The sequence below is a fragment of the Canis aureus genome, chromosome 20 (assembly GCF_053574225.1).
Source record: "Canis aureus isolate CA01 chromosome 20, VMU_Caureus_v.1.0, whole genome shotgun sequence".
In the NCBI taxonomy this organism is placed as follows: Eukaryota; Metazoa; Chordata; class Mammalia; order Carnivora; family Canidae; genus Canis; species Canis aureus.
In genome coordinates, this window is record NC_135630.1 from 32,522,520 (window position 1) to 32,546,876 (window position 24,357).

The 24,357-nt window shown below is 39.3% G+C and overlaps 1 protein-coding gene across 2 annotated transcripts in view; it reads right to left on the reverse strand.

Moving 5' to 3' along the window:
- Positions 1–24,357, reverse strand: part of CNTNAP5 (contactin associated protein family member 5) — a 796,713-nt gene that overhangs the window by 306,768 nt on the left and 465,588 nt on the right. For both annotated transcript variants that reach the window (XM_077861335.1, XM_077861336.1), the window contains exon 11: positions 21,144–21,250. In XM_077861335.1, coding sequence (XP_077717461.1) covers positions 21,144–21,250 — 107 coding nt within the window. The remainder of the gene's footprint in view (positions 1–21,143; positions 21,251–24,357) is intronic.

Consider the following 24,357-nt stretch of genomic DNA (forward strand, 5'->3'; position numbering starts at 1 on the left):
GAAAGGGGTACTTGGGTGGATCAGTCAGTTAAATGGCTGACTCTTGATTTCAGCTCAGGTCATAATCTCAGGGTCCTGGGATCGAGCCCCACATTGGGCTCCTTGCTCAACAAGGAGTCTTCTTGAGAGTCTCTCTCCCTCTGCCCCTGCCCTACTCACGCTCACAGGCTCTCACTCTCTAAAATTAAATATTTATTTTAAAGAGAAAGAAAAAACAGCCCAAAGATACATAACAAAATAAAAAGAATATAAAATGTTAGGAGGTTCATAGAAACATTATTTGTTTTAAATTGGGAAATGTTTGTGATAGGTGCCTTTCTTTTAAATTTGGCATTTGTAGTGATTTATTTTCTCATTCTAAAAATAATGTAGAAAAATTTTATTAAATTGGATTTTCAGAATTATATAAGTTTTGGGGCTTTTGAAACTTTGATCTGCCCCAGCTCAGAGTACAGAGAGTGAGAGCAGCACTGGTAGTGGATCATTTCCAAAGTCAAGGAACAAAGCCACCAGCCTGCCTTTCCCAGGAATGTGACTGAGCACTTCTCTCAAGTCAGCAAGAGCCCCTGGGACCCTTGACATAGGCTTCACTTGGTATCCAAGGACCTTCAGCCTGTCTTTGACTTTATTCTTAAGTAAAATCATGTGTGTAGCAGTGTCTTAGAAAATTGAAAAGTGGATAGAGCACTAGAACCAGGCAAAGAGAGAGAAGCTATGCAATTATCATTGCATCCAATTTCCTCTTCTGTAAAATATAATAATACTGTTTACCTCATGGGCCTGTTTTGAAGAATAAATGAGACCACTGGAATGTGCTTTTAAACTGTCTAGTTAATATATTGTTGGTGCCTGAGAAACTGAGGAGGGGCAAGGTGAGAGGGAGAAAGCAGAAGCTATAGTGTGGAATATTGGAAATACTGTGGGAGAACTCTTCAGATTCCCAAACACATTCTGAGATGATGGTTTGTGAAGGAGGCATTCATTTGCCTGGAGAGGAGGGAAGACAAAGGCATTCAGTGAACGAGCAGGGGTCATAACCAGGGCCTTCCACCAAGACAAGCCATATCATCTTGCTATATAAAGAATCTTTGTTGAGCACTTGCATAAACCCAAGTAAGAACTCTGTGCAAAGGTTTCTAGAGAAAGAAGACACCACCCCTGGTCAGACAGTGAGGGACAGATAAGATATAGTGCAGAGGGATATAGGTTTGGGACCTAAGAGAGAAAGAGGCCAGGAGAAATAGTCATTTTGCTAGTTAGGTGGTATACAGCTTCCCAGCAAGGGGATCGTGGAGCCTGATCTCACCATTCATTAATTCTACTACCACTTTTTATAAGTATACATATTAAGCTGAATTTAATTCCCATTCTAGACTCTTCAGTTATCCTTTTGTCCTTGTCAGACACCTTGAGATAAAGCCCCTGAGGGGAAACTTTTAAGTGAATGGCTTGATTGGAGAATTCTACCCACCTCTTAGAGTTAAATGCTGGTTCCCAGAATGGACAAAGCTCAGAAGCAGCAGTTACCACCACTTCACAGTTGTCCCAATGAGGCTGCTCGCTATCTGCATGGGCTCCTGTTCCCTAACTGCATGTCTACAACCTGGTAGACAACACAGCCACTGAGACCTTCTGACCCAGAGAAAAGCAGCTCATTCAGGACAGTGTGTAACTCCTTGGTGCTGGAAACTGCATCAGATTTATACAGCAACTTCAATTTATAGTCTTCCCAGATCGCTGGCATGTCAATCTTTCAAGATTCATTTTAAGGCAGATTTAAAGTAGAGAAATTTCACCATCTGTTTTAATATGTAACTTAAAAAGTTGCCTCCTTGTCTGTAAAAGAGCCACAGCTTGAGAATGTGCCTCATTCTTGGACTCTGGAGTAGATTCCCTGTGGCACTATTTATACTGCAACATGACATTCACCTTTGGGGAAGATGGCTTGGCTACCACAGAGATAATCTTCATCTTTCTTGGATACCCATTACGTGCATATATAACCATTTTCTTTTCCTCCTATTTATTTTTCCCCAGTAAGCTTGCATTTGGGGTATCTATTTGCCTCCTGTGCCTGCCAGGTCTGAGAGTCTGAGGGGGTGACTGATCATTACCTGTGAGCTTTCTCTTCATGTACAATCCCAGCTTCTGGAAAACTTACCTGAAGTTACCCAATTTCTGTACAAATTCTCAAACACTTTTTCTCAGTCACTGCTGCCTGAACTCTACCTAACCTTTACCAATATTCCACAAAGTCCTTAATGAGATTGTTTTATGTTGTCACGCTAGAAAATTGAAAATGAAAGAGCTTTGATTTCTTAGAGGGAGTCTGTGCACTCCCTTTTATTCTTTATCTTCTAATTAGAAGATTGGAAAGTAGTTTGTTGTTGTTGTTTTTAGTAGAAGAATGAAGAGACTAAGAGAAGGTTATCACAGACGTTATTTCAACCTTCGCTTTTTACCCCTTTCACTTTTATTCCCGCTTTAACATGATTTTAACTTACAATTATGAAACCTGAAATGATCTCTACTAATCAAGAAATAAAAATATCCATATTGTTCAGAGACAACTTTTGAAGAATTGCAAAGTGTAGAGAGGCTATTCCCACCCCAAATTGCTGATGGCGCCCACTCTGGTTGTCCATTGCCTCCCTATGCAGTCTGCCCAGTCAACCTGCTCTCTTTATTGCCTCCCAAGGCAGCTATTCATGCTCCCCTTTATCATCTCTATCAATATGCCATGATCCTTTAGTGAGAGACTTTGAGAAGTCAGGCATCTCTTCTGCCACCATGATGCCTTTTCTTAAGTCTTCCCTACTTGTGTAAACACCTGCATCTTGTAAGGACTTGCTGCTTCACACTGGTGTCCCAAATTTATGTGTCCTATATTGTTCTGGTTTCTAAAATCTTATCTATTCCACTTATTTAACAAAGTATTAACCTTCATAATCACTCCATATGCATAGATTTTGTCCCCAAAACACTTTGCAAAGACAGAAACTAGATATAGATACAGATTGTAGATGTAGATATAGATATATAGATATATAGATATAAATATAAAGAGATATATAGTTACAAAGATAGATGTAGATATAGACACAGACATGGATTGTATGCTTTCCAGCATCATGATCAAATGAAACGATGAAGCATATTGAAGGCTGTGAGGAGGAGGCCAAACATTCATAAGGCTCTCCTATCATTTGCTAAACACCACCAGAGCTTTAAAAATGTTATTTCTATCTTCTTAAGAAATAATTATCAGGCTGGCAACATTCCAAACTTTTGACAACACTCTTTGTTAGTGAGTATGTGGAGAAGCTGGCACTGTCATGTGTTGCTTGTGGGAGTAAAAACTGGCTGAACGCCTGTGGAAGTCAATTTAGTGGTATGTAGCAAAATCATACCTGTCCTTTGACCCAGCAATCTCTCTTCTGGGAATGTAACTTACAGATATACATGCAAGTGTGTGAAATGGCATATGTTTAAGTTTACTTATTGTGGTTTCATTTGTATGGGATTAGAAAAAGAAAATCTACAAAAGCCTATCAATCTGGGCTTTATTCAATGAATTATGGCACAGCTCCACAACTGAATCCCAAAGAGGTGAAACAAGAACAATGGAACTCTACATGCTGATATGAAAAGATGAGCTCTAAGATCGATCACTGTTCAAAAAATAGTGTGTATAACGTGCATTCATGTTCATTTGTATTTCCATATTAAAAAAAAAAAAAAACCTCAAGTAGAAGACAGAAGTTACCTATAACAGCCTCAAAGTAGGTCTAGGCAACTAGAAGACAGGATTGAAAATCAGGATGTCACTAAATATCTTTTATATGAATTGATTTGTGAACATAGTACCCATTCAAAATTTAAATACAAAAATTCAAGCATCATTTTTATATACTTAAAATTACATTCTTGGGGCACCTGGGTGGCTCAGTTAGTTGAGCATTGGCTCTTGATTTCAGCTCAGGTCATGGTCTCAGGGTCATTAGATTGAGCCCAGCATCAGGCTCCACACTCAGCAGGCAGTCTGCTTGAGATTCTGTCTCTCCCTCTGTCCCTCCCATCTCTCTCTCTCTCTCTAAAATAAACCAATAAAATCTTTTTTTAAAAAAATGTTTAAAAATTCCATCGAAAGATGAATGGATAAAGAAGATGTGGTTTGTGTATACAATGGAATATTACTCAGCCATTAGAAATGACAAATACCCACCATTTGCTTCGATGTGGATGGAACTGGAGGGTATTATGCTGAGTGAAGTAAGTCAATCGGAGAAGGACAAACATTATATGGTCTCATTCATTTGGGGAATATAAATAATAGTGAAAGGGAATAGAAGGGAAGGGAGAAGAAATGGGTAGGAAATATCAGAAAGGGAGACAGAACATGAAGACTCCTAACTCTGGGAAATGAACTAGGGGTGGTGGAAGGGGAGGAGGGCGGGGGTTGGGCGTGAATGGGTGATGGACACTGAGGGGGGCACTTGACGGGATGAGCACTGGGTGTTATTCTGTAAGTTGGCAAATTGAACACCAATAAAAAAAAATTATTATAAAAAATGTTTAAAAATTACATTCTTAAAATCTGGGGAGGGACTTCCAGTTCAGAGAAGATAACTTAGATTCATTCCCCTCTGATCTTCCTTGCTAGCTACAACTATCACCCTAGAAGTAGCATGAAGTTGCCAAGGAGGACTCTGAGATGTGGAAAGAGGAAGGTAACATGGTTCGAGACCTCAGAACTGAAGGGATAACACAATAGTGATTCTATACCTGCCTTTAATCCAAGAAGGTGGCCCAAAGCCAGCATTTTCAGACCTTAATGTAGCACATAAGGCAGCCCAGATAGGATCATCCTCCCCTTACTCCCAGTCCACTAGTCTACTGAATCGAAAGACACTACCTCTGACAACACCAGGTGAATGTGGCAGTATCGGGCAGAACCTGGCCTTGGGATCCCCACTACCAATAAGTGGCCAGGAGAAGTAGTGTTCTTCATCACTGGGGCTAGCACTCGTCCTCCTCACCAAAAGGCACCAGGTAAGCCAGGCAGCACCTACAGGACAGATCTCACCATGGAAGAAAGCAGTCAGATGGGAAGCAGAAGGATGAGCTGCACTATCCAGAAACACAAAGTGTGGTGCTTCAATGGAACTCTACTGAACAAAGAAAAGGGCAACAACCTGGATGAATCTTTAGGGAATTACACTGAGTAAAAACAGTTAATTTAACCCACACAACTCTTCCCTTCTTATAGGTAGGTCCTCTCCTGCCACTAGCCTTTTTAAAATCCCATCTCTGATTGAAGATCAAAGTATTAATGCCTATTGTAAATGGGATCTTTTTAAATCTTGCATTTGGGTTTATGTCTTGTGATCTAAAGGATTCATAAGAATGTTTATCACCTACACGTAAGAAGAAAATATGATTCTTGACCAAGATTGTATCAAAAGGCAGAAGAAATTATCTTCATTAAATAAAATGTAAAGCAAGGGTAGGAAACAAATATAGAGCTGTGTTTTTATTGCATAAAATATCACCTAGGCAGCACTTTAGTCACACCATGGCTGATGGGGATAGCATTGTGACTACTATTATCATTAAGGTGCTAAACAATCCTATATGATATCAGCTGTAACAAGATAGTTGTACCACATAGAGCAGAAGTATGACATCTTAGGTGGAAGTATAACCAAATATAATAAAATGAATGCAAGTACCAAGGTGACAGTTGGGCAGACAGTAATGGTCAATTTTATATGCCAACCTGAATAGACTATAGTCCCTAGTTATTCAATCAAACACTAACTTTGAGGATATTTTGGAAATATGATTAAAGTCTGTTATCAAATGACTTTAAGTAACAGAGATCATTCTAAAATATCTGGATGGGATTGTTTAAATCAGTAAAGAGGCCTAAGAACAGAGCTTTGGCTTTCCTAAAGAAAAAAGAAGTTGAACCTGTGGTCTGCTGCCTTAGGATTCCAGCCTGCACCTCCTGACTGCCCACCCTATGGACTTTAGTTGTGCCTGGCCAGCTCTCACACTCACAGAAGCCAATGTTTTGTAATAAATCTCTTAATACATATCTCCACCTGATTTTGTTTCTCTGCTTAAAGCCTACTGATTGATGTCAATTGTGCTTATCATCATTATCACCCTTGTTAGTAAGAAACTCTATACAAGTCAGTCTCCTTATTTATCCCAACTCCAGCCAAGTTATTTTCCCCCTGTATTCTTGACCCTCCCCCACTTTCTCTGACTGTGCAGATCACACTTACATATCAGGTATAGCTCAGGTCTAGAATTACTGAGCATTCCCCTCACCTCCTTCATGTCTCATCTGGTCTCTCCTGCTCTGTGCCTATAATTTATCTTTACCTATATTCAATTAATTATTTGACCATGTATGATCTTGAACTAATTTCTGAGTATATAATATAGGTCCAAACTATTCTTGCTAATTTTAAAGTCCTTGAGAACAGGAATAAGATCTTCAATTGCTCAATTATCACCCATAGTCATACTGTTGGACCCAGAGTGGGTACTTATTTACACATGCCTAATAGAATATTATGTTGCATAAAAGAGCAATCTGAAAAGAGAAGAAGAGATTTTCACAAATTAAAGCTAAATTATAATAAACATATTAATTAAATTCTAAAATAACAGTAAAAATAGAATGTGGGAATCATCTATGTTCACAGATTTGGGGATCAACTGTGATTATTATAATATGATGATAATAAGTATACTGTACATTGCTTAATGTAAATAAAAGCAATTTCCTTCCCTGATTAATATTACCTAAGTCCTTTCTGAATCGAGTGATAATAAGGACTGTGGAGATCACCAACATCATAATTAATTAGAGGCAACAGAGGTGTGATGCAAACAGAGGAAAATGATGTCAAGTTCTGTTCTTTGGGGGCCTTTTCAACACTCGGCAAAGAGGGCTTACATGGAAGGTTATCCAGGGCAGGCTCGTTGGACACCCAAGAAAGACTAACCAGAGAAAGGTAAAAGAGGCTACATTCTAGCTTCTAAGAGAAACAAATCTTCTGCCCACCAGAGAGACACAATAATAGCAGGAGGTATTGATTACCCTGGTTCTACGGCATCACTTGAGGAAGGATGTAAATAACATATTTGTACTGAAAGGTCCCTTCCAAACATAGAAATAAGCATCTGTTACTAATCTAAAAGCTCTCTACAGACCACCAGAAAAGGTAAAACTGAAGAGGATTTATGAAAAAAAGTAAGTAAATGAAGAGCCTCCTATATAGGCACTACGTCTGATGCTCCAAGGTGATCTATTTTTCATAAAAAAATTAACAAAAAAATCTAAGACATACACATGATTATTCCTACATTTTAGAGATGAGGAAACCAAGTTTCAAGGAATCTGAGTAAGTTTTCCTTCCCAGCTTACTCATTTAGTAACTGCCAGAGCCTGGAACTGAACCCTAGGCAGATTAATTTTCAAAAGTATTTCCTTTTCATGTTTCATCTCTATAAAACAAAACAAAACTTAAAAACATGTACTGTGGGACCCCTGGGTGGCTCAGCAGTTGAGCATCTGCCTTCGGCTCAGGACGTGATCTTGGAGTTCTAGGATTGAGTCTCACAGTGGTCTCCCTGCATGGAGCCTGTTTCTTCCTCTGCCTATATCTCTGCCTCTCTCTGTGTCTCTCATGAATAAATAAATAAATAAAACCTTAAAAAAAACATGTATTGTCTACATCTTTTTCTTTTTTTTAAGATTTTATTTATTTATTTATTTATTTATTTATTTATTTATTTATTCCAGGATCACACCTTGGGCTGAAGGTGGCGCTAAACCGCTGGGCCACCAGGGCTGCCCTCTACATCTTTTTCTAATCCCCTAGGTACGTCATTGGACTGAGAGTCCTCTTAGGTAATAGGGAGCATAGGTCCCTAATCTGATGGCCTGTGAGCTCTAGGCATCCTCAGACTGCAGGTTATATCACAGTTATTCCACTGACTGCCCATTTAGATAATACACAGCAGTGAAATCAAATGTTAGCAGACAGATTCACTCATTTTCTCTTTCAGCCATCACAACAGCAGGATCAGGGAGACAAGAGCAAGGGAATGATTGCCAAGGTCTTCATCATAACGTTAGCTACAAGTGAGATATCTGTGTTGCCAAAAACTGATTTTGACAACTCCTCCGTTGACAGACTAATAAACTCAGTTACATGTCCCGCTCTGACAATGGACAGCTTTTTTTCCTTTTTATGTTTTCTACATATATTTACTTATCCAAACGTCTTTGTGCTAGGATCTTAAAATTATGACTACAACTATACCACATGAAAGGTGATTTACAAGCCAGTTTGAGAGCTAATGGAGGACTAGACGAGGGGGTCTTCCAGAAGTGTGCTCTGAATTCAAAGCAGGAGCCTCAGGTCTCTCATCAAGTTAAGAACAGGAAGTTTCTCTTCATAGTAGCCAAAGAGAAAGCCTAACAGATGTCATGGGATATCATATGGTTTCTTGTCTTTCTCCTCTCAGTGGAAAAGACATACAAATACACAGGGAAGTGTGGAGTGAAGACACTTTTTGAAAATTAAAGTTCCATTATCTCAACATTTATTTTGTGTATGTGGTATTCCAGAGCTAGTGCTAAGTATTGAGGACATAGACATGAAAAACCCAAGTACCTGTCCTCAAGGAGCTTAAACTAATGCTAAAGAAAGATCAAAAGGTGATACTCAAGCAGCGAGTTGAAGTAGAGTAGAGAATTACCTGGAAGGGAAAGTCAGGAAAAACATTCAGGGTCAGGGGCACATGGTTGGCTTAGCGATAGGGTATGTGACTCTTGATCTTGGGGTTATAGGTTCAAGTCCCATTTATGTGTAGAGATTACTTAAGAACAAACAAACAAACATTCAGGATCAGAAGAATGAAGATAAAAAGAATTTGATGCTCTTAGGAGTGAAAGTCAATCAAAGATATAATAACATGGATATATATGGGGCCATGACTGAAAACTGTGATTTATGAGGGTTCCAGTTGATGAAGAGCCATACTTACTGAGCTGAGAAGCGGGGATTTTATAATTAAGATAATGGAGAGCCACTGAAGAATCTGAAGCTGAGAAGTGATACATTCGGAGTTCCTTTTAGAAAACAGGTAAGAAATTTTGAAATTTCACCAGAATTTCACCACCAACAACCTACCTTGGCTAGAGCATAATGTAGACAAGGAACTTTTTGTGGGATACACACACTGATAAAGTCAGAGACAATAAGAATATCCAGGTTTGAGTCCTGTTTGGGTCTTTAATTGAATGTTGTTGGGCTCTGCATTCTAAACTGCTCTGAATTTTGGGTCCTTCTTCTGGATACTTGCCTTGTCACCATTCACCAAAGTTGTGGTGGAAACAAAATGATGCAAATATATAAGAAGAAAGAACCTATAAGACAGGGCTAGAATCATACTTGTCAAAGGGATTTCATGCGCATTGATTCATGAATTTATCCTAGGAGCAATAAGGAACAGATTCTATTATATTCCCTTGGTATATGGTGCAAGTGAGGCTCAAATTGGTGAAATAACTTGCCATAGGTCATCGTGTTATTGTGCCATGGAATTTTATTTATTTTTATTTTTATTTTTTTGGCATTTTATTTTTAAAGATTTTATTTATTTATTTATTTATTTATTTATTTATTTATTTATTTATTTAATTTGAAAGAGAGAGAGAAATAGAGAGAGAGAGAGAGAGAACACAAGTGGGGAGAGGGGCAGAAGCAGAGAGAGAAGCAGACTCTGCTGATCAGGGACCCCCCCCCAGACTTGGGGCTAGATCCCAGGATCTGGAAATCATGACCCAAGCTGAAGGCAGTTGCTTGCTTAACTGATTGAGCCACCCAGGCCCCCCTGTGTCATGGAATTTCAATGGATAAAGAAATATTTTCTAAATTTTATCTCTACATAGTCAAAATATTTTTGCAAGGTTCAAGCTGAGCACACTAAAAGTCCTTTGTTTCATGACACCTTAGATAGTCCAGTTTCACTCTACCATTTAAAGTAAAATTGGTAAACTATATTAAGTGATCATGCTGTCTCTCTCATTCTCTCATTCCTTACTCTTACTATTATTCTTTGAGTTGATCCTCTCCTGATAAAAAACACAGCAGTTCAATTCAAGCACATGCTTCAAAAGCAGGATGCAAGAGTTTCAATATGTGTGACACTTACACCTTCACATTTTAACTTGTTTTACTTTGAAAGATTTTTTTGAGGTAACACTGTAAAAGAGTTCTTAGTGTTTTCTAAACCACACTTAAGAGATGGGCTATATGACCTACATAAATAATATCCTGAGCTAGAACATGGGAAATGGCTAAGATGAGAAATAGCAACTGCACAGAATGATAACAATGCACTACAGAGAGCCAGCACACTCATCCTTAGTCATGCTGTCAGAGCAGATCAAAATAATCTTTCTTAGTGACTACATATAATCCATATATAATCCACACCTTACCCTTGAGGAATATGGGCTATATGAAGTATGTGACTTGCCTAAGGTCATTTGTAGCAGAGACAGAGCTAACTTCTGGTCTCTTGAGCCCCAGCTTGGGCTTTTTTTCAGTGACATGGGATTTCTCAGTTCTGCTAATGAACTATCTATGCCAGAACCTGTTTAGCAACCTATAATCTAAAAGGTGTTCGTATAGCCATATGACTTATTAGCCTAGGCAGATAAACTATTGAATGTCTCTTATGTGAAAAATATACCAAAACTTTCATAAACATGATTTTAAATATATAATAGATACCATGTAATGTGGAAATGCCAAATTGCAAATATGGTGCTAGATGTTGCTCATTCCTTAGCTGCAGCGCACACAATAGCTGTTTGAATGAGTTAGTAAAATTTTAGAGATCAAGCAACCAAGGCTGAAAAAAGTTAAGTAGTATGTCCAAGACCAGAGAGTTGTAAATGCAATCTGTATCTGTCTGGATACAAAGCTGAAGCACAGATGGAAAATGTGTCTTCATATATTGAGTTTAATATGTATGTATCCAGTCCAGATTACTTCCAACTCATGGGACATACCAGTGCTTTACATTTCTATGGCAATTAGTCTTCTGTTGATTGAAATACATTAAAAATAAATGGTTGTTGTTCCTGCTCAGTGTTCAAAGTAAATATCAATGGTTCTCCAAATGAAGGCAACATCAACAATTAAATTATCTCCAGTTAATTATATTCTTTCATATTTCGGATCTTTTGTTGCTTCTAAGGATTTGGAATAAAGCCACAACTTGTGATTACATTTCTTGCACATTGTCAATCCAACGTAAGTATTTGAAGTTGGTTTTACTTAACCTCAATTAATGACGGGAAGGGGAGGCGAAGGGGGGGATGGAGAAAAGAGGAAGGAAAGAACAAACAGAACAAATTAACATGTAGGAAATGACTGTGGGAAACTCTTATATCACTGAGATGTGTTTGAAAGGAAGAAAATCGATCCAAGGTGAGCATGCAACCTTGATTTCTAATCCTTTATGATAAGAAGTCTTTGTATCAATTTTGTTTTTAAATCCTGCCATGTTCGATAAAATATTTAAGAGTGCTCTTTCTTCCACTTAGAGATGTTGTAATGTGAAGAGGAAGTACTTTCAAGCCATCTAGAACTGGGTTCAAATCCCACTTCCTCTAGCTCTGTGGCTTTAAGCATTTGGCCATAAAAGATGTTTATATCCATTGATCCTCTACTGGGCACCCATATGTGCCATATATTATACAAAGTAGTATGCATAGAATATTGGCAATTTGGTAAGGAAAATCAGAATCAAGACTTCCATGTTAATATGGTGGAATAAATTCTGTATGAAAGGCTACTAAAGGAGCAAAATGGAACAACAACCAGGAAAGTTCTTGGTAGGCTTCCAGCAGGAGTTGACAAGGTCACTTGGGCCAAAAAGAGATTTGGTCAAGAGATCTGCACATCTAAAGACCCAGGCTTTTTAAGAATTGCCATAGTCTAACAAGATCAGAGTTAAGAATTAAAGGGGCCTCAGAAAGTGAGATGACATGGGTAAGCCACAGAGTACAATTCATGGCACTTAAAAGAAGTTAAATAAATAATCATTCCCATGCCCCTGTGTTAGTACTTTGAGACAAACCCAAACATCCTCAGTGATAATCCTTAGAGCAAAATCCTTCCTTTAGTTCTCCCTTTGGAAACACATTCCTAAGACTTCTCTATTAATATTTGGCCCTTCTGTACAGGCCTGATTAATCCTTTGAGAACTACACACACACACACACACACACACACACACACCAGCTCAGTTTGCTCAGATCTCTTTTTTTCACAGAGAAGCAATCACCCTACATCCTTCCATACTGCTTCTGTCACTCATTTATTAATGAGTGCAAAGATAATGGTCTTTTCTCCTAAAGAAAACTAAAACCCTCTCAATGGCAGGTAGTGGCTCTGAATCCCTTGGATCCTGACAACACCTGTGATAGCCATCAATTCACAAATTTCTTGGAACAGCGAATCCCAGTGCATTCCAATACTTCTGCAGTCACAGATCGCCTCTAGATAAATGGTTTCTTTCTAAACACCCATAAGTCATTCAACAATCACCAAACACCATGATGAAGTAATCTGGGGGTTCTCACTCAGACACTTTTGTTTATAACCTATTCTTGGAAGGTTTCTCTTCTGCCTTTCAAGGTACCACTTTCCTTAGGCTTCCTTTCTCTTTCTCCACCATTCCTTCAGTTGTGTCTCACTTGTATCTCTTCTTGAGTCCTTTAAAATGGTTTACTTTGTAGGTTCCACCCTTGGCCTGTCACACCAAGTGACTTCAGCTACTTCAAAAGCTTCAGCCACTACACACCTCATGGTTCTGATCTTCCTCATCATTCAGGGATTTCCAGCTACTTCAGCACAGTGAGCACCTCTCCAGACTGGCACTGTTCTCCAAGCTGAACTGATAACAGCATCCACTGAATATTTTCCTCTCTCTGTTCGAATAGCAGAGAACATGGAACAAGCACCTGGTTAAATACTCCGGAAGGATTATTTTATTTAATCCTCATGATATTTCCATTAGGCGGATGCCATTATTAGTCCCATATCACAAATAAGGAATTAAAAGCACACAGAACTCATATAACTTGCCCTAGGTTATACAGCTTGTAAGTTGTAGGGTCTGGATTTGACAAGAGACTGTCAAGCCCAGGAAGACCTGGGGACTTAGTCACTATATTCTTCATTCATGAAGGCTTCCTAGCTAAAAAGCTAAAAGTCATCCTTCTTTCTGCTGTATTCAATTTGTCTTCAAGTCTGTTTGATCCAATTTTAGATATGCCTTTCAAGTCAGGTCCCTTCTTTCTAGCTTGCTCTGACTCTCATTTTTTGCTGTCCACACAACTGCAAAGAGCATTCAGTATCTCTTCCTTGCACCCACATCTCATCTTCCAACTTCAGTGTGTACTCTACAAAACCATCACAGTTATAATTCCCTTTTAAAAATGTAATAAGAAGAACACAGACAACAACAAAGTAAAATTAGTAAGTCATTCCCCGGATAGAAAGCAAAACCAACAAAATGTGGCTGACTCCTTCCTAAATGCTCAACAGAGAAGCAACCTCCTTCTGAAATGATCACCCATCTTCTCTCTAGTTGCATTTCCTCCCTTTCCATCTTTTCCCATTGCACCTTAGATTCTAGCAATGCTAGGCATTGGATAGTCCTCTCTTTGCTGCATGACCATGCCTCTCTGCCTTTATACACGTGGCTCACTCTTCCTTCTTGCTCTTGTACTTTCTCATCCTCTAAGGCTCTACTCCAAGGTCAATTGCTGAGAAAACTTTCTCACCTCCCTGGAAAGTGACAGTACCCTTATCCAGGTAACTAACCATTACTGTGTGCATGTAGCTCGTTTATCTATTGGTGTATATAGCAAGCAGCTGATTTCCACCATGTGTACAGGATTAGACAAGGGGATGGAGACACAGAAAAGATTCAAACACCACTCCGTCCTTATGGAGTCTTCATCTAATGGCATGTTGAGTGACCCTTTCCCACTTCATTGTCTGTCTCACCAATTACATGATACACTTTTTATGTTACTAATTCCTTGGATATGTTTACTACAAATATAAATAAGACAGAGTTCCTTCTCTAAAGAAGTTTATAGTCTCAGTAGGAGAGTTAGCATAAATAAAAATAATGATGACACAAAAGACTGTGGTTAGTGTCATAAAATGAAGCAGGGTGTGGATTCAACAATTCATTACTGTTATTTTTCTTTTCTTCTCCTTTAGGTGTCTAGTTGTAGCTAGGAACATCTGCAGAAGGCATCGGGGGTTAAGCAGGAAGATGAATTTTCTTTAGATCTTGATAAGCAACCCACAGGATAATATTAAGATATGAGCTGCTCTTAGTTAAGAGCTGTAAGCAGTGGTTTTTTGTTTTGTTTTGTTTTTAAGATTTTGTTTATTTATTCATGAGAGACACAGAGAGAGAAAGGCAGAGACACAGGCAGAAGGAGAAGCAGGCTCCACGCAGGGAGCCCGATGTGGGACTCGATCCGAGTCTCCAGGATCACACCCTGGGCTGAAGGCAAACGCTCAACTGCTGAGCCACCCAGGTGTCCCTGTAAGCAATGTTTTTAAATAAACCTTTTTATTACCAAAATCCCCTACCCTCTCCAACCTGTCACTCCAACAATGAAATACCATACAGTTAGAGGACCATTTACCTACTGCTAAAACATCAAAACTGTTATCCCTCTGTGATGACTAGTGTAGAGTCTGATAGCCAGACAACTTGACATGCTCCTAATCAATACCTGACTATTGACTGCTCAATGAGAGAAACACTATATCAGGCTTGGGAGAGGAGGAAAACTGACATCCTCTTGCCCAACTGCAAAGTGAGCTAAAAGGCATTGTTAGGATGTCAGAGATGCCATGCTGCAAAAAGAGATTAGCACAGGCTGGGAAATGGTGAAGAGATCTTGAGAAGGGCTCATGTGAATGTCATCAGACATAGTGAGAAGATCAAGGACAATTCCAGTCAATAGGAGACATTGAGAAGATGAAAAGTAAGTTATTGAGTCCACTCAATGTGGAAGGAATCATCAAATGCATAGTTACTGACATCAGATGTGCTTTCACAAGGTACTTGTTTGATGAAATAAAATTCTGCAGAGACAATCTTACTGTATGAGTCACCTAAAAATAACAACAACAACAACAACAACAAAATCCACCTTTTCTTCATCTGGAACTCATCATGAGGGTCAATAATAATTTCCATCTCAATAAACAAATGTTTTGGTAAAAATGCATGTCTAACAGTTTTATAAGTTATACTAAACACTTGTGGCAGAGAAGATAAAAGAAGATACCAGAAAACAGTGACCAGAAAACAAACTGGCAAGACTTTTAGAAAAGCAAGCTGAAAATATGAACCAAGATCCTTAACACTATTCATCATCTTTGACTCAGTAATGTCATTACTAAGGCATTCTAAGAAAACAATAGAACATGAAGGATTTAAAGATTATTTAAGTGCAAAGGTGACCACTACAGTGTTGGTTACAATAATAAATATTTGGAAACAACACATGTCGCCTCCCCACCAAAAAGAAAAAAAAAAAAAAAAGTAGATGACAATGTTTGAATAGGACACCTGGGTGGCTCAGTCGATTGAGCGTCTGCATTTGGTTCAGGATAGAATCCTGCATCAGGCTCCCTGCTCAGCAGAGAGTCTGCTTCTCCCTCTGCCTCCCCCCTTGCTTATGCTCTCTTTCTCAATAAATAAATAAAATCTGAAAGAAAGGAAGAAAGGAAAAAAGAAAAAGAAGAAGAAAGAAAGAAAGAAAGAAAGAAAGAAAGAAAGAAAGAAAGAAAGAAAGAAAGAAAGAAAGAAAGAAAGGAGCGCCTGTGTGACTCAGTTGGTTAAAGAGTCTGCCTTTGGCTCAGGTCATTATCTCAGGGTCCTGGGATAGAGCCCTGCATCAGGCTTCCTGGCTCAGTGGAAGAGTCTGCTTCTCCCTCTGCCTCTGCCCCTCCCCTCACTGTGTTCTCTCTCTCTCTCTCTCTCTCTCTCTCTCTCTCACTCTTGCTCATTCTTTCTCTCAAATAAATAAAATATTTAAAAAACGAAAGAAAACGTTTGAATAAAGTCATTAAGTAGACTATTTATTATGTAGTCATTAAAGTAGTATTTATAGATGTTGCAATAGCACATAAAAAGCTTTGGCTATAATGAGAAGTGAGCTCAGATTTCCCCTAAGGAAAAGTGCTTCATGGGAATATCACTTGGGCTTCAGGAATGAATGCATAGAGCTATTTATTTTTCCTTTCTTGAGCCAGGGATACATATACAGTGCTCCAAAATGTAGCATAGATATTCTTACCATCATGTCTTGGTTCTTGGCTATCTGCTGTTTTCAACAGGCCTCTCTATTTCTTATATTTATTTTTATTATAGCTATCTTTCTTTCTTTCTTTTATATAGCTATCTTTCAAGTGCTAATCCATCCTACTTTCTTCCATGATGATTGCGTGATTATTCAATAACACAAAAACTTCCTCATCTTTTGGTCTTCTAGAACTGCATTTTCAATTATAGTATCATGATAGCTTAGTGTACCTCAAGCAATAAGAAGTAAGTCATGGATGTCTCATCACTAAGTTCCCATAGAGAGGTTTGCAAATATCTTATTTGTTTGAGAAAGGAAATAAGATACAGGGGTTCGGATGTGTGGGGAGCTCATTTGGTTGGGTGGCAGACTCCTGGTTTCGGCTCAGGTCATGATCTCATGGGTATGAGATCAAGCCCCACATTGGGCTCCAGGCAGAGCACAGAATCTACTTGAAGATTCTCTCTCTCTACCCGTCCCCCCACCCATGCTTGTGAACATGTGTGTGAGCCCTCTCTCTCTCTCTCTTTCTCTCTAGGGCACAGACACACACCCACGGGTGTTCTCACTCTAAAGTAAATCAATAAATATTTTTTTAATATTTATTTATTCATGAGAGACACAGACTGAGAGAGAGAGGCAGAGACACAGGCAGAGAGAGAAGCAAGCTCCTCACAGGGAGCCTGATGTGGGACTTGATCTCGGACCCCAGGATCACAACCTGAGCCGAAGGCAGGTGCCCAACTGCTGAGCCACCCAGGTGTCCCTAAATCAATAAATCTTACAAAAAAAAAAAAAAGATACAGGGCTTAACTGTCTGGCAGATAAGACAGTTATCTGTAGCCAGATTCCACTCATTCAAGTCCCAGCTCCACTAGTTATGTGAACTTGAGGAAGGTGTGTAACTTCTCTGGGCTTCAATGTGTTCATCTATAAAATGGAAATAATAATATCCATCTCACTTTATCCTTACGTTATAGACTATGCATTAAGATTCTATTATCAAAACCTCTTTTAATATTAACTTGGACTTATGGTATATCATGACCAAGATATAGACTAAATACTTAGAATTCTGACTTTTGCTGCACAACCTTCTAACGTTGCTCATTGTATAAAATCAAGAACCATCTCTGATCATCTGAAGGCTCTGATCATTGGTTGGGTTGAAAGGACTTATGTAGACAGCAAACTGTGATATACCTTCAGCTATTACTCTGGAGAATAGGATACAACATAGAGAAGAAAATTCCTAACCAAAAAAACCTTACAGACATGACATAATGGTGTTCAGTGACAGTTTACGGGATAAGTGAGAGTCTCACATTTCCTCTTTATGTGAGAAGGCTGCCAGACTGGGTAGGAATTGTCCACATGCTTACCACCTCCTTCTTGAACAGGTGGTTTTGAGTGAAGTGTGTTTGAAAAGTAATGTAACTTGTCCACCCAAGTTCTTCATGTGTCATCAGGCAGGGAGGAAAGAAAATTGAAATGGAATGATGACATATCTACTTTTAACAGCAACCCACTATGCCTAGAGACTTTGGGAATTCCTATTTTGCTATTTCTTAGAGTCCAACACACTCTCCCCCTCACCCAGACTCATCTCTTACCCACAAATGCTGGACAGAAGAAAGTTAATCCTATGTATCTTGAACACTGTTGATTCACATTCACTTGGAAGCACCCATTATGAAAAAAATATAAATAAATAAATAGAACCTGAAGAGCTTGAAGAGACAAAAGACTAAGACTATTCAAGAAATTATCAGTCTTAAATAGTATGATAAATGCCTTATAAATCTGAAGATGTTATTTACTGTTCTGATTGTGGATGATTGCTTCAAGGAAGTATGCCGCAACACATCAAGGACACTGCCACTTCCACAAGAGTAAGGCTGTGAACCATTTTTTTTTTTTTTTAAGGCTGTGAACTTGTATGTTTTGTTCTACCCAAGGATATCCTATGTGTTGTATTCTGTATTTTGGCAGCTCTCATCTCTGATGCCCCACATCAAGGGCATATGCACTTTGCAGGCAGGAAGGCATGCCTTGGATTCACTCAATTTACATATCTGATTTAAAAAAAAATGGTCCTCATCTAACTGGGGAAGGGGAGAAATGAGTTAGAGGGAGACAAATTCCTGTATTACCTAAGTATACCAGGTGTGTTTGCCAGACCTCAGAGTCCCCCAAGTACCTCTGATTTCTCCTGGCTAGGTGTGCAGAAGGGAAAAGAGAGTTTAATAATGTTGTGACCTACAGTATAGGCACTGAGAAATTTCACAGCAAGGGGAATCAGAAGGTGTTATAAAACAGAATGGTATTTTTTTTAAGACCTCACGTGTTGGGTCTCCTGCTCATCAGCTTTGACAGCGTTCCTTTAAAAATCAGCACCTCACCTCCATTGATTTTCAACTTCACACTTTTTTTTAAAAGCTGGAAATATTCTATTTTTATCCTGATGGATGGAGAAAATTAAAGGAGAAGAGTATCCATAGAGATGAACTCCTCAAAATAGTGTTAAATTACTGTAGGAGAAATTGAACAGAATCAGTTTGAAAAATCATAGGCATGTTGTCATGTGATTTGGCCATAATCTCCTTCAAGGTCCTCACTATTACATTAGTGGCTATTCTGTTTGCTTCTTATAAGAACACTGACATGGCAGCCTGGACAGTACTGTATATATCATGCAATGTTTCTGTGCAGGTATACATTGTTCAGGTCTATTTAAGGATGATATTTCTGGAACAAGGCTCAACACATAGATTGGTATTTACTGGGAATCTTAAACAAAACATGTAATTTTAGCCTTAAAAGGGCCCACAAGATTTCATTAGATTTCCTTATAGGTTCTGTAATGGAATTGATCTCTGGAGTGATACAATCATAAATTTATTCAAGTATAATAGCAAGGTAAAATCTAAATCTAATCTCTTTTAAGTCTGGCATTCACTTCACTGTTCCAAATTTCTGAATAGAAAAATTTGAATGACATAGTTAGATTAGGTTAGATTAGATTAGATTAGATTAGATTAGATTAGATAGCCAGGTGGTGTTATTCTTTTCCACAGGCAACCAACAACAGTAATGAACTTTGGGCTATGTCTTCTCTGGATTAGACACCTCTGTTGGTATCACTGGCGAATACTACCTTGCAAGGCACAGAAAGGCCCATAGAAGGACTGAGAGCTCTTCAGAGATGAGAGTGTAGACAATGTCCACCCTGGATCACAGTCTGATCTTAGCCCTGCTGGCATCTCCCATTCATTTTCCAAATACTTACATGTCATCCCAAGCAATAGTAGGAATTTAAGAAACCCTGGTGAGGTCAGCCCCAGGTGGACCTCACTGTAGTCCTCAACAGCTCATTGGTTTGGTTCTTACATTTTTTCTAGCAGGTCCTTCTTCTACCTGTCTACCTTTTAAGTCAATTTCTTTTTTTTTTTTCTTTTTGGCGGAGTCACCATTTATTGCTGTGACCTCGGCTGGTGACAGCCCCTGCTGGCCCTGGGCCAGGTGTGTCCAGAGGTCCGCCAGGTGCAGGTGCCGGCCTCCCGGACCCCAAAACCCCACTGCGCGGGGGCTCTGCCCAAAGACAGAATTTTCAACGAAATCTCTTACAACTAGAGCCAGCACCGTCAGATTATGTCTTTCTAAATTATACTTAGAGTTCATTTCACAGTTTGACACACAATTCCCTAAATGGAAAACCTCGATTTTGTCATGTGTTTTTGTTTGGTGACCCCACAGAGACTATAAAACTATAGTAATCAGGGCTCATAATATTCATTTATTTTTTACTCATCACCTCTTACTCCTTGTGTGCTCCAGCCTGCCTCATTCCTGGCTTCCTCTCTTCCTGCTTCTCATTTTCAGTACCCTCCATCCATATGAAACCACTTAGAAATTCAGTTTTCTTTTGCTTTTCTTTTTCTCCCACATTCCTACAAAGACCAACCCAGGGCTTCTAGCTTCTAGCTTCTAACCCAGGCTTTAGCCTCTTTAACATTGGCATGTAGTCATCTGCCCTTAATCACTATATGCTGGTTCCATTCTCTTTGATCCCATGGCAAGAGTGTTCTTCCTCTCCTCTTGAATTCAGGCATGTCCTTGTGACACTATTTGGCTAACAGAATGTGAATGGAGATAATGTTTGCCGCTTCAAGGCAGAAACTTTCAACAGTGAATACACGCTTCCTTGTGCTTGTCTCTGCCATGGCAACCTGGATGATGGAGCCTCTGTCAGCATCACAGAATGAGGACACAATGGAAGAGGAGTCTCTGCCAATGTGAGATGAGCATGTAACACAGGCATGACACAACCACTGGTTATTTAAGGCCCCTGAGATGTTATTTATTACAGCAGCACAACTGAGCCCATCTAGACCATGTATTTGACTCAATAGCTCTCTTTTGTCGACCTAAGGACATTGTTTCACTTCTGCCTCCAATACTTATTCTATTTCTTGTCTGTGTTCCTGACAGGCCATAAACTCCATGAGGCTATGGATTGTGTCCGTCTATCTATCCCAAAGGGCCACCACAGTGCTGGGCATATATAGCCGCCTTTTGAGAAGCACATGTTGAACGAATGAACAAAAAGTGTCCACCCAGTGTTGAATGCATCCTGAAGTTAACACTGGTATTCCTGGATGTTTGCCCAGTCTGTGGGTAAATCGTGACTACTCACAGTTGTGGCAGGTGGCACCAGTATAGCCCGTGTTACTGCAGTTACAGTAGAAGGTAGTCCAGGACTGTGAGCAGAATCCTCCGTGTTCACAGTAGTTCGGCAAACACCTAATGGAAGATTAAACCAAAAGCAAACAAAATAAACCAACTCAGTTGAAATGACAGGAAAAAAAAATTAATATCCAACTGCATGAATTGATCGTAGAAATTGGTCTGCTGTATGTCTGTATGTATATAAGTCAGACTTGAGCAACAGTAAAATAATTCTGGGCTTCACCACAGAGGTAGGTACATCTAACACTATGTGTCATGAAGGCTCAGAGCTGATTTAGGTGATGACGTTGGGCATTTCAACATTGGGGCAAATTGCCATTGACTTAAAGTTTATTTGAAGTGGTCAGAATTCATCAGATTTTTTTCATTTACTATAGAATAAACTGTACAAAGATCATTTTTACATTTTTGAAAGGTTCTGCACTTTTAAAGGGATGGGGAAAGGAGCAGATAATGGAGGTCACTGTCCTCACGACTCTCTTTTGGGTGATGGCCAAGAATCTATTTTAAACTACACACAAAATCTGGAAACATGGTACCTAATCATTTAACCTGCGGGGAAATTCTGTCATTTCACAAAATGCCAGCCCACCCTTAAAATGAGGCCTCTACTACTTACAATGAAAACAGTATGACTATGCTGAAAAATATTTTCACCACACGTGTTAAGAATGCTCTCAAGCATTCATAGAATCTGACCTCACAATCACACTCAAATGGCTCCATCTTAAGCATATATTTCAAAATATAAAAACTAAGCGTGCTAATTATCATCATTCACAAGGAAGTCATGATGAATCAATATAAATGTCCAACACTGGAAAATTTCTTGAGGACGTTGTAATACATAAAATTAATGGGTTATCATACAGCTACCACAAACGGTTAGCAAAAAGGATTATAACAGACTGAGACTGGATTAAATGAAAATTCAAGATATGAGGCATGGCCACGACAAAGCAAACCAAACACTGATGGGAAGGACAGATGTCATGTGTTACTTGAAGTAATGGGATTAGAGGCAATGTTCCTATCTTCTGGACAAAGATCGTGGGCATCAGAGTCACTTATATCTGAATTCAAATCCCAGCTCAGCCCTTGGCTTTGGACAATTCTCTTCACTCCCTACATATGTGATTTAAAATCCCAGGAGCACCTGGTGGCTCAGTGGTTGAGCGTCTGCCTTTGGCTCAGTTGTGATCCCGGGGGGGATTGAGTCCTGCATCAGGCTCCTTGCAGGGAGCCTACTTCTCCCTCTGCCTATGTTTCTGCCTCTCTTTCCATGTCTCTCATGAATAAATAAATAAAATATTTTTAAAAATCTACACAGCAGGCACTATTGTTACCAAGAAATAACCTGGTGAGTGCTCAATACTTGTAATGAATAAAATTAAGACCAAAAGCAGTGATAAATCCTGGAGTTCTTGAAAAAAAAAATATTTAAAGGGAAAAAAATCCCACAGATTTAAAAGGGGAGAAGGTGTGAGCAATGAAGCTATAGAAGTAGTCTAATACAATAAAAGGGTTCATTGTGTAGCCTCTGAGAATGTGAGCCAAGCAAAAGTAAGACGATTTATCGTAAATGCCCTATATAGGTAGGAAACCCTCCAGCAATGATTGTTTCAAAGCCCAGAAACTAATATTCCTGCATATGTTCAGACATATTATTAGAAATTTTCCACTCAGCACAGCAAACATGCAATTGTGCTGACAGGGCTTATGTTTGGGAAAAGCATATTGGTAACTCCATGGTATCCAACTATGGCTTAAGGAATAGAAGGGGAAAGAAAGGAACCAGTAAATTTTCTACGGAACATGTTCACAGAAACCAACTGATCAACACATAAACAAAAACAAGGGGTCCTCTTCCTTACTCCAGATTTTATCCTCCCTCTTGATTCCCATTCCCAGCTCCTGATCTTGGCAGAAAGGGAAAGAAACAGGTTCATCACTGAGATAGACCTCCCTGCCTCCAGTAACCTTGTGCTGTGAGGAGTTATAGAAACTTGAAGCATCAGTGTCCTCTGATGGACAGGACAGTGTCCTGTCCAAGTGAGGACCTCTGCCTCAAGGTGTGCCCTGACTGAGAGCCTGAGGGGCAAGCTCATGAAAACCCATTCGCCCTACATCTTTCTTCCCTTACATCCCGGCATCTGCCTGCTTCTGAATTATGCTGATCCTGCAGTGCATTTTCTCCATAGTTTTCCCCTCTGGAACTTTCAAGGCCTGTCTTTACCCCCATCCCCCCATCCAACTCCATTCTACTCCCCTTCCTCCAATGTCAAATACACTCCCACACATACACTCATGCACACACTCACACACACTCCATAGTTGGTAAATTATACTATTATTTGCTCCCCTTCCTCCTCCAACATAAAATTAATTGCTTTAAAGATGGAAACCTGACGAACACCTGAGTGGTTCAGTTGGTTAAGCATCTGGCTCTTGGTTTTAGATCAGGTCATGATTTCAGGGCCGTGAGATCAAACCCCGTGTCAGGATCTTCATTCAGAGAGAAGTCTGCTGTAGACTCTCTCTTCCTCTCCCCAACACTCCCTGCCTCACTCGCTCTCTCATGTAAATAAATAAATAAATTTTAAAAGAAAATAAAGATGGAAATTTGAGCAAAGCCAGGTCTGTAGGCATTTAATCCTATGGTTCTCTTGATTTCAGTACCAAGAAGGTTCAGGCCACCTCTTTTTAATGGCTGAAGCTATAAAATAGAAAATTCAGAAGTTCTCAGGGGCCATGTTTTCAGCCACAAGAAGAAAGTTTGTGTGCAGTGTACAGAAAGAGAGAGAGAGAGAGAGAGAGAATATGAATACTGGAGTACAGAATGCAGCAGAAAAGACAGATGGAGAGTGCTGACAGTACTTGTGTGGCTGGTTCCTATTGTTCCAAGATTTGGTTGCACCCCTGAACTTTCTGAGGACTGCCTGTTTTCATCTGTATCAATATTGTGAGATAACCCAAGATCTAGAAAAACCCCCATTCCATTCAGGCTAGTTCAAGGCAGGAATCTTAACTTTTTATAAAACAGCATCCTGTAAATACAAAAAGAAGTGAAAGCACACATTTTCCCCTCTATTCAACACTTTTAAATATTTTAAAACTCAAGATTGACAAATTCATTTGGGCCTGTAGTAGGAGGGGCCTTG